This window comes from Psammomys obesus, unplaced genomic scaffold (assembly GCF_907164565.1).
Source record: "Psammomys obesus unplaced genomic scaffold, mPsaObe1.curated_primary_1811, whole genome shotgun sequence".
NCBI lineage: Eukaryota > Metazoa > Chordata > Mammalia > Rodentia > Muridae > Psammomys > Psammomys obesus.
In genome coordinates, this window is record NW_026591450.1 from 666,750 (window position 1) to 683,848 (window position 17,099).

Here is a 17,099-nt window from a genome sequence, read left to right on the forward strand (position 1 = left end):
TGCACTCAGAGCTTGGCGTGTGCAAAGAAAATATTCTACTTCTGAGTTATAGTCCCTTAAAATCTGTGGTGTCCTGGCCTTGGATACTAGGAACTTTCTGATGCTACCTTAACATACATTAAGATTAATTTATAAAAGAGATTATTACTAAATTTGGTATTAAACCAAAATTTTCAATTCAATCCTCTGAAAAGAAATACCAGAGTGACTATTGTGGGCTCTGCCCTAGGCATGGCTGTCCCCTTGGACAAAGAAACAACAGGCTTACACCTCTGATTGCCACTGACAGTGGCACGTAGAGTGATCTGGGGTTCACTGTACTGCTTTCCCCCATACTTCATTTTGTATGACTCGTGAAGAATGAGTTTGGGGTCTGAGGAATCTGGGAGAAATGGGGCAATTTAGCTTCTTATGTTTTAGAACCTTTCAAGGGTTAAGACATCCCTGGATTTATATTATGAAGACAATTTTAGATCAAGAAAAGAAAATATTTCTCCACAAAACGCTGAACGCTGCAAGTGCTAAATCCACAGCCCGAGCCTGAACAATGGTGGATTAGTGCAAGCAAGTGTCCTACCCCATTTTTTGTTTGCTCCTGAATTGAATGTGAGTAATTAAAAGGAATCTTAATTAGCTTTACATCTCCACAGACATTCTTTTGGGTTCTTTTATCAGCACAATTCCATTCTGTAGCATGATGGCCTAGAAAGGATGGTATTTCTTTGAACAAAAGAATGAAAAGAAAAACAGTGTTGGAGAAACTTCTTCAACAGCCCAGTGATTTGAAAAAAAAATTCACATTTCTGAATACAGTTGGAAATTGTATCAGAACAATAGAAATCCTTCAACTCCCTCAAGGTCTCCCTGCAAAGCACATTCACATTCAGTGCAAATTCAAGTCAAATAAAACACCAAACTTAACAAACACAAAGTGTTTCCCCCATAGAACATTCACCTTAAAAACTGAATCTCAGAATGATAAGTTGTTTTCCTCATGTCTACGGCTGGCAGTCTGACTGCCCAAGTTGTTTGGGAAAGAATTTAGCACATGTTTCCATGCAGATCTGATTTTTATTCCTAGCTGCCCTGTTATCAGGGAAGACACTGCAAGGAGAGGAAGAAGTTAACATTCATGACCTTCTCCGCGCAGCAAAGCCCAACTCGTAAGAAATGCCCCAAATTCTTATCAACTCAAACCATCACGATTCATATATCTATGTGTCTAGACTTCGAAGTTTACAGATGACTGTATAGGCCACATACAGAAGGCAGCATATAATTCTTCAAATAAGAGAACAGCAAAGCTCCAATCGTCATATTATCAAGGAGAGACATAATTGGCATTCTAGTATGGAAAATATTATCTTATGGAAGATTAATATATGCAGCTTAAGCTGGATGTTCTATCAATTAGAATGAATGTGCCTGATTTAACCCAGAAGAAAAATTTATTTATAAGACAGACTTTGATTTTTAAGTTTAATTTTGTCAGCTTAAAACTGATCATCCATAAAGCCTTCTAAAGTCACATGGAAAAGTTTCTCTCCTAATAGTTATTATTCTTATAAGAGAGCTGTAATATATAAAAGTTAGGCATACACTATAATTATTCAGATGTGAACCAAATAAGATTCAAAAGAACTGAACTAATAAAAATTTGAGTGTGATTTGTAAAATAATAATAATAATAATAATAATAATAATAATAATAATAATAATAATAAAAACATTTGGAGAAATGAAAACAGTTCAAAGATCTCCTATCATCCCATGGTACAGACTGGAGTTGGCAGGGTTATATGCCAAAGTTGTGCAGGCCCTATTCCAGAGAGCCTTCTAACTCACGAGAAGAGAGCCTGCAATGTGTTAATCTATAGACTAAGTTCATACCATTGCAGCTCTTTCCTAGATCCACAATGGAAAAGAAGAGGCATAAAAATATCGGCAACCTGTCTCAACAGGGGCGGCTGTGGCAACACACCGTAGCTTTTGTTTTCCCTGTGTCTGATCTTTATAAGTCTTTATATTTGAGATGACGAATGTCAAAATACATCTTTGGAATATGATTAAAATAATCACAACATTAAATTTATAAATAGTATGAGATCTCAAGACTAGAGTCTTAAGAGACATCCTCTTACTTGAAATTACAAACTATCTCCTTGTGAAAACAAATCCACCTCCGGGCCTCCTCTATAAAGATGCCTGTCAGCAGTGGGCTCCCAGGAGCCGTTGAATCTCTGTATGCTCACAAGCTCGCAGAGGAAAGCACTGTGAACCCAAAGCTTGGTCAAGCCACTACACCATCGGCAAAGTGTGGCAAAGCACACTTGAGGTGCTGGAACTCTTGAAGTTCAGACACCTTTATCCTGTGACACTGAAGCTACCAGAGCTGCCCACTTTTCCGTTTTGACCTAACAGTTAAGAGGGAGGGTCCTGGGCCACAGAGTGTAAAGAAGGGAAACTTCCCTCATTGTGAAAGAGTTGACTCCTCGGTCAAGGGATGTTGCTGAAGCCTTGCATGCAGGTGTAAAAGGAGCATAAAGCCATGCAATATGCCTGGAGTGAGGCTGTTTCCTGAGGTGTCTACTGAACTGTTCTTTTAGGAGACAGAAGTGACAGTGTCAGGAAGGGAATTTTAAACTGTGTGTCCCCTCCCCCAAACAAAGATGCCATTTGGATAGACTTTGCTGCTGTGTAAATGTTTGCAAATGACTCAGAAACTGAGTGGGGAATATTTAGCCAATCAGGTTATCTGATTGCCTAATCACCCTTTGGTGAATTGAAAAACAAATTACAGTATTGATGAAATCTAGCTGATGGGAGAAAATGATCCAAATCACCATCTAATTCAATCTATTGTGAAAGCAGCAAACTTGTCAGGTTTCCATATTTCCTAGGACATTGTTTATGTAATTGTTTAATGCTGTAAATGAACAGGGTGACAGAAATTTCAATGCATTCACATTAGATTGGGCAGTGACTCAATTCTGATAAAGAAAAGGTCGGATGATTACATTCTCTCTTTGGGTATCATCCATCAGATCAGTGCCGGGTGGAAACCAGCAGCGACAGTGAAAGAGGTTCTGGGGGGCGGGGAGGAGGCTAGCATGTAGGGTCAACCATTCACACAGACCCTTAGACTAGCAAGCCCGGTTAGTAAGTTCACCTCCAAGCCCACACACGTTCTTCACCTTAAATACGAGAGAAATGGTTGTCCCTGTTTCCTGCTTGAGACGATGGTAATGAAATGGATGAGAGGGCATGTTCAAAAGGGTTTGTGAAATGTGCAGCCATGATGGTAAACATAAGGCATTATAGATTCACACCTGCAACTGGACTGACTTTTTCAGACTATAAGGCTAAGCGGGGTGTCACAGCACAGTTCTTCAGAGGACTGCTCTTGAGCAGGGCTATGTAGGTAAGAATCTGGTGGGTGGCCGGTTCAAGGGCTTGGTACTACCGTAATATTATTAGCTGATATTATTATGATATGATAATAATAATTATTACTTGACAGCATATGGCAGTTGACAGGAGATAACTTATAAATGATACTGATAACTGATACTGATAATTTCATTTACTGCTAATCTACTATAAATATTGTCACTTAATCAGGTAAGACATTATAAAAAAAATAAAGTCTTAAAAAAAATCTCTATAAAAAGATCATGAGACTAGAAACCACAAGCTCCGAGGTACAATTAAAATACCAAGGAGGTGGGTACTTTAAAGCTTGTCACGTAACATGCGACCAGGAAGAATTTGTAATCCTAGACCGAAAAGGCCATGGGTGTCTGTAAAGTAAGAATGCATGAGGAGCTGGAAAATACTCAGGGACATTTCAGCATTTTCACACTGTCTCCTGAGGATCAGACAATGATAGTATCGAGGTACTTCTAGCCAAACAACTCACCCTCTGTGACCTGACTGAAGCTCTCAAGTCACAGACCCAATGACACGTTCTTCCCTTTGTTCCTAATGCAATCAAGACCTCTTCCTCACCCTCCTGGTTCCTCTGACAGTCTGAAAGAGTGCGCTCAGTGACAGGTGTTAATGTATAAGGCCGCATTTGAGGGTAGCATTGATGCTTCTGAGTACTTTCCTAGACACTCCTGTGTTTGATGGCTGAAACATGAGGTTGATGAGCCATTCCCACACAAGTGCCAGGAAGCACAGTTCTGTCTGTGCCTTCTTCAGGAGGTTCAGTAGGAGAAATGTGTGGCAGTGAGTCTCCCTAGCCAAAACTGCTGCTCATACTTGAACCAGGCCCAGGAGACAAAAGAGCTTCTGTAACATGCCCAGGCTCTTGGACTCACCAGTGAAAACAGCTCAGGCTTTACAATGCCTATGTAACTATGTAACTACATCACTAAAAGGAGGCTGGCATGGAGGAGAGTGGCCTGAACCTATAGCTCTGGGTATTGAGAGGGTCACTTGAGACCAGTTGTTTGGATCTAGCCTGGGTATGATGGTGATGTTTCATCTAAAAAAAAAAAAAAAAGGTGGGGAGAAGGGGAGGGTGATAATTTACTCCTTTATATAGAAGTAAACCTATTCACTGCATCTATACCTACAAGTTATCATATGCCATAGTTTGAAAATGTATACTGACATGTCAGAACACTAACATTCTTAAAGTAACTGTTTACAGAGACAGCCATCGAAAACTGCTTGGGCTACAGCTGTATGGCTTCTTAGTTTAAAGGTTATCTACCTGAAGTAGAAGCAGTTGCCATAAGCCCCTAATGTCCACATATACGCATTCATGGGCATTTTTGATACACATACATACACTTATTTCAGAGAAGCTCATAATACATTTCCAGACATTTTAAAAGACAGCATAAAATCAACTTGAACACAAACGAACAAGTAGGCAGTCTATCCCCAAGTTTCGACCTACCTTTTGTGGCCACGCGGACACAGTCAATTTTGGTTTCCTGTATCAAATGAAGAGGGAGAAATTATTATCCAGGTTGTAGTTAAACCAAGGGAAATGTCATTCTAGACAATTAACTCTAATAAGGAAAGATCTTAGTGTTCAAGGGTGTCTGTTTCACAGGGAGGCATGCTCAGATATACCTTCTGCTACCAAGACTGGGGCATTGGGCCAGGATGAGAGATGGGATATTTCTAACCCTCTACCTGGTGACCTGTGACTCCTTCCCCAGCCCTGTCCCTGCTTCCTGAGCAACCCTCACCGGGGAAGAATTCTGCCTCGCAGACTGCCCTGCTTCATGCTGGCAAAGGTCAGGTGGCGGTGACACCCGGACCTAAGGCGTGAAGCAGAGAGAACAGGGCACACAGAACCTAGAAAGCATTTCCTTCTCCCGCAGGTCTGCAGCTTTCTCTAAGCCCTAGGTTGATCCAAATAGGAAAAACAGGCAATTTCAGGATTGACTCAACAATGGTGTTTTTTTTTGTTTTGTTTTATTTATTTTTTTACTTCACTTTTATGTCATCTTTCTAAAGCCCTTTTCTCTTAGGGAAAAGCAAGACATCTAATTTAGCCAGCTACAGAATGTTTAAAGTCTTGGAACTGAGGCAATGGGACGAAGTATGTTTCGAAGACAGATGCCGAGGATCTCACACAATTTTCAGTGAGCTGAATGTATGTGTTGTAGCTGCACTATTTTCGTGCAAAATAGTCCGCTAAGCAGAACGTCCAGCCAACTTTCAGTAATGAGAAAATTGAAAAATAATAACAATCACGTTGACAATATGCTTGCCTAAACCACAAAGAAGAAAAAAAGCGCACATTCATTTCTTTCCGTAAGTTCCTCTGATAAAATGATTTTTTTTTAAATATTAAAAAAAAAAGTTTCTATAAGTGAAGCACTCAAAAGCATGGCTGGATTTTCTTTTCACTGATGTCTCCTTGAACTCATGGGATAATACCAAGAGCCTCACACCACACCACACTTACCCCGTTGGCTCTGCTGGCAGCTTGGTAATAAATTCTGTAGCTTTTGTGGGGGAGGAGAGGGGTGTTCCAGTAGCCGTTGTAGGTCTTGTTGTCCCCGATGGTGAAGGGCTGGGCGGCTTGGAGGCTGTCTGCGGGGAACTCGGCGGCGAAGTAGTACTGCGAGTTGAGGAGTGACGCGTTCTGGAAGTGAATCGGCACGGGGTAGCACTTCAGGATCTCCGTTGTCTTCTTGGTCCTCCGAGGACGTTCTTCCTCCACCACTATCTGATAGACGCTAGAGGAAGCAAGGAGAAGCAGCCATGATATTTCATGGTCACGGAGCGGATCCACGCCGCCTTCAACGCCAGGGATTTGAACACATCTGGGACAAAGAGCTTGGTGGACCTGGCGCCCGGACACGGTGGCCTTGCTCTGGACATATGGAGCAAAGACTTCGCAGACTCTCCACCCGCCCTGCCCCCAACCCCGATTTACATGTTTATTGGGAGAAACAAAATTCAAAACTTTAAAACTGTACTGGACAGTTTCCATTGTCATTTTCTCACATGTAACTGGAGATGAATTTGCACAGACTTAATTCAGCTTAACTGATAAATGAGATTACATTAACGGCAGGTTTGTAAATAAAGAGGTAACATATTATTCCCTCGAAGTACAGCTGTATAAAATGCATATCAAGTTATAACAAGTTACCAAACACAAAGTGCCGTGATCAATATTGGTAAAGATCTTCCTTCTCATCTGTTCCTACATCCTTTGCGCTTGACCAATGATGGAAAGAGAAGTCATAAGACAAAGCAGACATGGGATTGGAGTTTCCAAAGATGAGGCTATGGAGTAACTTTAGGAGAATGTGAAGATTTAAAATGATGGAGTTTTGAAAAATTAAGGTATTTACATTCCCTAGAATGATGAACATATGAAGCAGCTTTCTGGGGACAAAAACGGTATTTCCTCTTGAGAAAAAGTAAGGAAAGGGAGAGAGAGAGAGAAGCTTTTACAAACCAAATTAAGATTAGATAAAAAAATCCTTCCAGACAAAGAAACAGATCTTCTCTTGTAGTATTAGAAAAGCACGGTGATTTCATAGAGTGATGAGGTTACCCTGGAGGTGGTCAGAACCACGGATTGTGAATGCTGAGGAAAGCTCGGGGAGGAGGGAGCTACCACCCCACTTTCCTGGGAGTAGCCTAGGCTGGTCTTGTCTGCATGGTCTCTGAATCTGCAGTCAACCCATCTGACTACTTCCGGGAGCACAACCGCCTAACACACTCTATGACAGTCACAAAATCCGCACGACCATCAGCCTGTGAGTCTGACTAACAATCAGTTATTTCAGAGCAGTAGAGTGGCTGTGTGGCCAGTGCTAGTCCAGCCTGATGATGAAGAAGGTTTTTATTGGTGACGGAAACAGGTAAAAGGAGAAGGGGAGGGTGGAAAATCTTCCTCACATAGAAGACTTTCCATTGGGTTTTGTTAGGTACAAGGAAGGCACAATCAGATCTGGTAGATTGAATGGCCGCGGCAATATTAAAGGAAGTTTTAATGACGCCTCATGTTAAAGCCAGAACACAGAGTGGAAGGCTGGAAGGCTGGAGGGCCAAGCTGTATTAATCTTTTTCCCTGCCTTCTTATATCTAGAAACAATTGCACACCCTGATTTAAAAGCATATGTGAATACGGACACACCGACACTTCTTTCACCGAGAGGCCCGCCCTGCCTTTTCATGTGTAGCTAATGGAATCTGGCAGAAGGATATACTATGTCCGGTGCATCTATAACCTGTTTCATGTGGTAAGCCAACCACCAGGTGACAGGGTCAAGGAATTTGAATCTGGTGCTGACGGGACACAATTGGGTGTCCTAGCCAATGGGCAGTGCATGTATGGAGAGCAGAGGAAAGCCTGTGAGGGCTGGTTCTAGCCTGTGGGATCAAGCTCAGGTCACTATGTTCAGCAGTAACTATGTAGTGCGTTTCTCCCCTGACTTATCCATGGCACTCCTCCTCTTACTAGGACAGGGTCTTATGTATCTCAAGACAGTCTCAAACTCTCTCTGAAAGTGAAGATGAGCTTGATCTTTTAAGACCAATATTATACAATGATGATGATGATGATATGTTCGTGATGAATTTTGCTCAAAAACACTGTATGAAATGTGTGTGTGTGTTGTGAGTTTAAGAACAATTTGGGGTGGTTTATTCTTTGCTTCTACCTTCATATGCACTTGAGAAATCTCACTCAGGATTCCAGTCTTGCGTGGCAAGCATTTTTACCCACTGAGCCACCTCAGGGATCCACTCTTCAGTCTTAAAAGCCCACTTGTGAAAAAACAAGCAGAATGCTACTGACTTTGCAAGTCCCTAAATCCTGATACAACCTGTTTGTCTCTGTCCCTTCCTTGGTTGCCTGGGTCAGGTCGGCCACTTGGATGCTGTTCTCCCTAACGCGGGGCTCTTGGAAGTGCTTCTCATAAAACAGGACCTCCGTCACCTCCTCTTGGGGCTTATGACCTGCCTGTTGTTTTCAGCTGCTCTGACTCAACTCCAGAATAGATCAGAGTCATTGGTGTCCCTCCATCATTGCCTTCGAGTCTTGTGAGATCCTGGGTATATTTTGATATAAGATATATAAGATCCTAATCATACTTTGGTCTCAGAAGTGCATTTTCCTGAAGGCATAAAATAAGCCAGAAGTGATTCTAGGTTCCTTGTGGTAGCTGGATCACTGATATTTGAAGGCATATTCTGCTTTACTAAAATTTGCTATTAATCTAGTTTTATTCATTGCTTGGATACCTAAAATTTAGAAAAATAAGATATTACCAAGATAAAAAATGTCGAGAATCATCGAGTCCAAGGAACTCAAAGCTGGCATCTGTTTCCAGTGTGATCTGCTCCTCACCAGTGCCTTCTCCTCCTGCATCAGGGCCTGTTCTGTATGGGCATCATCACTCATTCATGAACCCAGTGGGCACTGTTTGAGTGCCTTCTGTGTGCTGGGCACTGCCCTACTTTAACTCAAATAATCCAACTTATTGTTTTCTAATGAAGCATTCCCTAATAAAACAAGCGTTTTGTGTGCTGAACACCTACATGTATGGGAAATAATTTTTTCCAGTTAACAATTTAATGGAGGTTAGATGAACATTTGACAATTAGAAAACCATTTAAGGGGCCTCCCTTTTAGCCAGCTGGCAAACTTACATCAACATTCTACTCCAGATACATCATACTTTAAATGGCTACCATCTACTCAGCTCTAAAAATATTAAAGAAAGAATTAGGATGACTGGAGCAATTTCAAACCCCAAATGTCTTTTCATCCTTGGTCCACAAGACACATTAGGTTTTTAAGCAGCCAGGCCTCAAATCTATTTGCTCTTTAATAATTTAAGCACTTATAGGTCAAACAGCTCTTTTCTATTCCCCTTTATCAAAGTCCGTGTGCTAATGAAAAACAGCTAAATCCTCTTCTGCTGCCAAACTGCCACATACCGAAGTTCCCTGGTGGAAATTAAGATGTCATTAGTCCCCAGGTCAATGGTACCTTGACCATGCTGGTTTATTTTCTATTTGTACAAATAACATTGAGTTACTTATGAATTTCATAAAATCTTCCCATCCATAATCATAATCTTGAATATTAGCTTTGAAACTCTCACTGTTCAAATGGTTTTTCTCAAAAAGATTAAAGGCAGCAAATTCTCAAGGCTAGAAAGCCGATCAGAAGTTTCTAGGCTCCACGAGCTGAATTAAAATTCTATTATCCTTTTAATGTATTACTCAGTTTCCTTTTGTTTCGTAAAGTCACATCCTACTTAGCCCTGTGTCACCACTATTCTGGGATTCAATGTAACAAAAAACGTCCTCCGACAGTATTTGCAATATTAAAGCATAACCCGCAGTGAAGATGAACCTGCCAAAGATGTGACATCACTGTATAAGAACGTACCAATGGAATGAGACTTAATTTAAAATTTAATTTATGCCAGGCTTTTCTATAACAAAACTCCAAAGCCTTCACAAGGAGAAGAAATCTGCATTTATATAGAATATCACATGAAATATAACCCAGAAAAGAACATCTGAACATCTTTCATGTGCTTCCTTAAGCTTGAGAGTTCAAATGTGGGGCGATGTTTTCAGCTGGCCCCTAATTCTAAGGCCTTTCAAAGGAAGCTTGCTGTAGACTTAAATTTGATTGCAAAATTTTGTCCCAATTCTTTTCGAGATTAAATACTTGGCTGTGAAGTCTATTTCTCCTATTTATTTATTCTCTTTCTTATCCACATAAAAATATTTATTAGGGGGCCACCCAACTTGTCATCAGAAGGAGAGATGTAGAGGAAGGGGTCAGAGAGATGTCGTGAGTCTTTCATTGTGGCCTGGGCTAATCCCCTAAAAACGACACTTCTGGTCATTTTAAAGCTTTACCAATGTTGTTCCTGGGCTGTCTAGTAGTTACTCTTGCCTTCATTTGCAGTTTGGGGTACAAAGTACATATTCTATATGTATAAAAAGGAAGATAGGGGCTGAGGAAGATGGCATAGTGGTTAAGATCTCTCGGTGCTTTGTAGAGGATCTGAGTTCAGATTCCAGTACCCTCCAGGGCTGGTTTACAACCATGTCTAATTACAGCATCAAAGAAAACAACATCCATTACACACACACACACACACATACACACACACACACACACATAAAAAAATAAAACTTTTTTTAAAAGGAGAGATTGGTATATCATCTTTCTGAAGTCTAATTTTTCATTATCTACAAAACAAGTACATCATGTATAATAACTAAATACATACATGATCCAGGCTTATTGCCATGCTATTTCAAAAAAAAAAAAAGGCATTCATTCTATTCTTTGTTCAGACATAACATTCTCCTAAACTTGTCAATGAATGAAAAGATGTGAAAATACTTTCAACAACCTGGTAAGATGTGATGAGGGTTTTTAAAGTGTACCAGCCATTTAAAATGAGGAAGCGGGATTGGAAGTACACTTGCTGTCACTATAGCTAGGATTCCTTGGCCCTTCAGCAGAATGGGCTCAGAGAGCAACTGACCTAATACCAACATGATCATTGAATAAGGATAATACCTGACTGGTAATTTTCCACAGACAGTGGCCAGGGACTTAACACACAGGTCCTAAGGTTGTATACTCTCTGTTAACAATGCCAATTTCTCTTTCTTGTTGGAATCTTAAGGCTGGCCTCAGATTGCTGTGGGAGAGCTGCAGGCCACCGTGTGCATATTTTATGATCTCTTGGTTTCCTCGGCATTAGTAAGTCACCAGTGCTCTGTGAGAGTGTGCAATCACACAAGCTTGTGGGCCAGCATCCTGCTGCTCTATGGATTTGTGTTAAGATCTGCTATAATAAAATATTAATTACAGCTAAAAGCTTGGATGAAAACTATGAACTCAATTACAGATACATGTTGTGAACAAAAGGCAGGGTGAACAAAATCCTTTAGTTATGAAAATTTCAGATAAAGATAATAATTAAAGGCCACCAGCACAGTAGACTCTGGCTCCGAGCTTTGTAAAAGGCCACCTGTCATTAATCTTCACAGCAGACAGCACAGTCTGAGGAAATGAGCCCCGTAGATGGAGCATCTTTCTGAGAGACTTCTGGTGTTCTGAACACACAAAGACATCTTCCTTTGCATCTCCTACTTTAGCTAAGCTTATCTTAATTCAATCATGACTTCATAATAAGACATGATTATAAAAATTATAATTCAAGGTCAGTTGCCATGGAGAACATGTATTTTCCTAAACACCTCCCGTGACATATTCAGGGACAGAAACAATACTATGGAAGCTACACCAAGTGAAGTAGAGAGTGTCCTTAATCTGAAAGTATTTTTTTAAAAAAAAGCTTTGGATTTTGGAAATTCAGGGGTGCTCAGCCAGTAGTCTAAAGACAGAGCCCTGAACCTGCTCAAACTTGAAATCTGAAACCTTCACAAATGTTTTAAAGAGGATGTACTATCCCAGCACCTTCACTCCTAGGTTTACATACATCATGCTCGTTTTAGATTCTTTTCCAAGCTCTGCTGTCTCAGGCCACATAGCTGAAACTGTAGATGTGACCACCAAGGAAAGAGACACATGCAAGAGGGTGTCACTGGGCAAACACCGAGGACACTGACCACAGGAAACTGACTCCAGCTTTGACACTAAGTTACCAGGCGCTGTGGCGTACCTTTCAAGCATGGGCATTTCATTGTCCCTAGCACAAAACTGGACAAACTGATGCCTGGAAATGAAATAGAAACTCATGTTTCTGCCATCTTTCCTTTCCACAAAACCATGCATTTGGTTTTATGCCAGGCAATGGGAAAGATACAAAGAGGAGTTAGGTATAGCCTGTCTGCCCTTTGGGAGGCTGGTCTAAAGGAGTTAGAAACAGGTCATACCTGAGAAGAACTTTGACGCAAGAATCTGAAAAGGTTTTGCACAAGGAACAAACTCACAGGACCCAGCGGGTGTCAATGTCTGTATCAAAATACCACGTAGCATCCAGTACTCTGGAGGCACGTGACAGAACCTAGTGTCCAGTCACTGTGCCTGTTGATAACACTCAAAAAGCAATGTCTCCAAGGTTCTGATAACGTTAACAGAACATACATGGTCAAATGGCATACAGCTGTAACCTTCGGCAGTCAGGAGACGGAGGTAAGATGATTTATTGAGCACAGGATTTAGAAGACAGCCTAGGAAATACAGTGAGACCCTGCCTCTACAAACTAACAGCCATGCCAGCCAGCAGGGAGAACCTGCAAACACAGACTCTAACATCTTTGGATGGCTAACGTATTCTTCCTCATGCCAGTCACTCGGGGGAAGACTTTGCCAGTTCAGCAGTTGGAAAGTGTCAGCCAGGCCCTACTCTGGGTTTGCTCCGAGAGGCTTCTACTCATGCAGCGCAGCCCTCGAAATGACAACAGTTTCCTCACTCAGTCCCCACAGGGCATGAAACCTAGATAAAAGCCACTCAAGCTGCTGGACATGAAGAATAAGCAGAGTGGGGGAAAGGGTCTGCCATCATGCCCGTGCTCTGGGCCGCCTTCCATCCTCTGCTCTCTGGGAACCACTTCTGCCTGCACAATATTTCCTAAGGTCTACAGTTCCTCATGATTTAGTGTACGGTTCCATATCCATTCAAATTATGAAGGCCAGCTCAAAACAGTATGGATCTTGGTGACTCGTGGTACGAAGCAGGCTCCGGCATAGAGATAGGAGATTGGATCTAAGACACATGACCGCCTTGTGCAAGATTATGTGGAAGAAAAGGAATTTGGAAAAGGGAAATGGTTGTGGCATGTTTTTATGCATAAAGGTATGCGTCTATAGAGCTAGAGGCAAAGGTAATTTAAGTTTCATTGTATAAATGTTATAATGCAGCTGCACTATTACTGTTTATTACTATTATTATTATTTATTATCTTTTCCCTGCCACTTCTAAAGCTTCATATGAAGGATTCTTCAAGAATAAACTGTTTCCAACATGAACTTTCAAAAAGGTGACTGGCACTGTCATCCACAAAGCAACATTAATAAAAATGACTTTTGATCTCTGGCAGCAAAGGAATCCAGAGTCTCCTCTTTAATATAAGAAAACTCCCTAAAAAATGCACAGAGGGAGGTGGTGGGCAGTGGGGGATTCATCACTTTCTCATCACACACTGAGGAGATTCGGCTATAGCGAGTGATGATCAAACAAGATATCTCTGGCATCTGAAAAGTGAGGTTTTAAGAAAGAGTGGCCTTTGATCTTTCTGGTTTTATGCACCCTGATGAGCAAAGGAAAACATTCAGACTGGAAGGTGGGTTCCTTTCATGATCTGTATTGGCAGAAAGACAGTCTTTCTACAGGGTTTAAACTACGGCTCGAGTTTGAGCTTCAGCGGCAAAGTTCATGGCGGTGACATGAACGCACACGTTTCCAAGCCAGCAGACCCCAACTTCTAAGTATCTCAGAACCAGAGTGAGCGCTTAGGAGAATGTGGCGGCGGGTGAGTACGACTGCAGGCCCAGCTGACTCAGCAAGAAAACACGGTCCTCAGAGATTCTCCATGAGACAATGGGAAGAATGGAAACATGTTTTCAAATTGCTATTTAACTGGCCTCTCGAGGCTAGGATTTAACTAAAGACGGAAGAAAAGACAGAAATCTAAAATGTGGGAGACAGATGTCAACTTAATCCCAATGGCACGGGATTCCTTTTTTTTTTTTTTTTTTTTTTTTTAACAATCTGGGACGTGAAGCATCATGGGAAAGAGCGAGAACGCTAGCTGACCATGAGTTACAGAGCAAACCCCACAGGCTCTCCTTAGGCACACCTCCTTGTGGAACCTCCTGTCCTGCAGAGGTGAAGAAGTAGTTTCCTTTGCTTTGTAGCTGAGTTTATTCAACAGAGCAGATGGTAGCCATACCTAGGTAGTGACTGTGAGAGAAACAGGACATGGGCAACTACCTTTTCTTAAGAGCTACTGCATACAGCTGGAGTCCGGAGAATTTGCTACTTAGGAGATGAAATCCCAACCACTTGTTCACACAGCAAGAGCCACATGCCATCAGACATTACAAGAACTACAGAAACTGTATTTAGAATTTTGCTGATGAACACAATTGCCAGATGTTTGTTTTTTTAAGTAAAATTCTATTTTTCGTGGTTTTGGGTTTGAAAAAAATGAGACAGAAGAAAGACTAGAGGACTAAGGCCAGTCTTTGAATGGAAACAAATGGCCTTCTCCTGTTGTTTTGAGGAAACAGAGCAGGCATGAGCACCAGGTAGCAGTTAGTATGGACAAACTATGGGCTGAAAAGTATTTTAAAACACACTAACTCACTTAACCCTCAGAAGAACCCCATGATGTTGGCACACACACAGGCGCCAAAAAGATGCTGTCGATGGAATGATTCTTTCGTAGCCACAGGCAGAGAGATGAACAAATGGGCTACCCCTGCCTTAAAGCTGTTTTAAAAATACCATGTTCACACCTCACAACCTCGATGTTTTTAGCTATAATCACTGTGTGCTAACATCGTTTCTAACATAGGAAGTGTTTTCAAGTGAGGTGTCTGCCTACCTTCTGTCTTTCACTGGAACTCTGCATGCCCTCAACTCTCTTCTGAGGGCATCTCGGTTCACAGACACTCCTGTGTGGACTCTCCTTATCAAACACCATTGACTGATGACTAGCTGGGGACGTGCCGACAAGAAGCCAGAGAAACAACCTCATTCTCTACATAGTACCAGCATCAAACCAGTTTCATAAAGTGTGACACATTTTGTGAAAATAGGTACAATCTCTTCACTGCCTACTTTTCCTACCTAGCCTTAATAGAAACACATGTATGTATGTACACACAAACACACACACACACACCACCACCACAACAACAACACATTCTTAGCACAAAACATTTCTTAGCACAAGAAAACTCTTAACAGTTTAAATGCAACTCATCCTTTATTTAGTTGTTTCTTTTATGCCAAATTCCCAGGGATTTCTCTGCTGGCTTATGAATGATGGAGAGAAGGTAGAAATGAGACAATTCTAACCAAGCAAAAGAAAATTAAACCTTTCCCTGTCTTGTTGAGGAGAAGACTGAATCCATATATAGACATTTAAATTCTATCCCGGTGCTAGTTTACCAGCTGGAATGATGGGATTTTTGTTCTTCTTGGCCATCTCTGAATTTAAATAATTTTATGTGACAGAGCTGATATGTTGGTCAATAAAAAGGCAACAGTCATTTACATGGAGAGCTGCGTGAAATTTCAGGAATCTGTCTTACACAAGCTGGGAGTTGATAGTAGAATCAATATACCACCAACTCACCCAGTGAAGTGCACAATGAAGGAGAAATGAAATCCAACACTGACAAATATGGATCAAAGAAAAATCAAATCAATGAAAAGAATGGGTTTTGGAAATCACACTGTGACAGTATTTTTGAACTCACAATACTCTTCCAAACCCAGGAAAGCAAACAGATGTTCCCCTACTTTCCTCTCTTCGTTCTAGCTTTCATTTTATCATTCTGAAGGCAATTTTTGTATGGCAGTTTGATATCATGTGTGTTTTGCAAATTTCCAGATGTGTTCAGCGTTTTAATCTACACAATGGCTTTATATTGTAGATCCATATGATTTCTCAATCAGCGTTCTTATTTCTCTAAACATTAAAGAAAATTGAGAGCTTGACAAACCCTATTCATTTTGAGGAAACTGTAGACATTTTGTTTCCAAGCAGTCTCTGCAGACATATGGGCCCTTCCATCTTTTCAATGGATAATCAGTCCACTATGTTCTATGCAGTTAATTTCTTGAAGAGAACATTGCTGTTATGAAAGAATGGAGAATAAAACCTTGACAGGTGAGGCTATGATCATTCCCTCTTTCAAATGTGTGCTGAGACAATCTGCTCCTTTGAGGACAGCATCCTTCCAGTCACCTTGGAGTCCCTATTGATGCTGCTTCTGACATTATAGACCTTTGATGAGGAAGGCAGCAAAACCTTTATTAATCTTGGGGCACTCCTACTATGGGAGAAACTGGGAAGGATGCAGAATGCAGAGTGACTGGCAAGTTCACGGGGTGATTACTCAATAATAACATGAGCTTTTATCCAAGCAAAGCGGCTTTTGTGACTACTGGGATGTGGTGATAGAAATCCAAATCTTCTTGTATGTAAGAGAAATTAGTTAATGAAGTTGACATAAGGCCTGTGGGATAAGCTGTTGGACTCTGACAAGCGTTCAATTGTGTGTGTATATTCATTTGAATGTGTGCATGTATGTATGTGTATGGTGTGTATTTTTGTGTGTGTATGTATGTGTTTATGTGAGTGCATGTATGTATGTGTGTGGTGTCTGTGTGTGTGTGTGTGTGTGTGTGTGTGTATGTGAGTGTATGTGTTAACAGACATAATACAAAAAGCATAAGTTTATCTAGAACTAACCAGTAAGGTTGCAACATCTCCAAAAGAGTAAAAAATGTATAAAAATAAACATTGAAACAAGAACTTAGAGAGGAATACAGTAGAAAATGGAACAGAAAAGATAGAAGGATCAAATAAAAAAATAGTTCATAACTCATATTTGGAAATATCCACATGATGTGGGTGGGAATCTGAGTGAG

The 17,099-nt window shown here is 41.0% G+C and overlaps 1 protein-coding gene across 3 annotated transcripts in view; it reads right to left on the reverse strand.

The window, feature by feature from the left end:
* The window catches only part of Ptprm (protein tyrosine phosphatase receptor type M), a 676,296-nt gene that overhangs the window by 241,443 nt on the left and 417,754 nt on the right, over positions 1-17,099 (reverse strand). For all 3 annotated transcript variants that reach the window (XM_055610111.1, XM_055610108.1, XM_055610112.1), the window contains exons 12-13: positions 5,933-6,206; positions 4,910-4,946 (exon numbers count right to left, since the gene is read on the reverse strand). In XM_055610111.1, the coding sequence (XP_055466086.1) occupies positions 4,910-4,946; positions 5,933-6,206 (311 nt within the window). The remainder of the gene's footprint in view (positions 1-4,909; positions 4,947-5,932; positions 6,207-17,099) is intronic.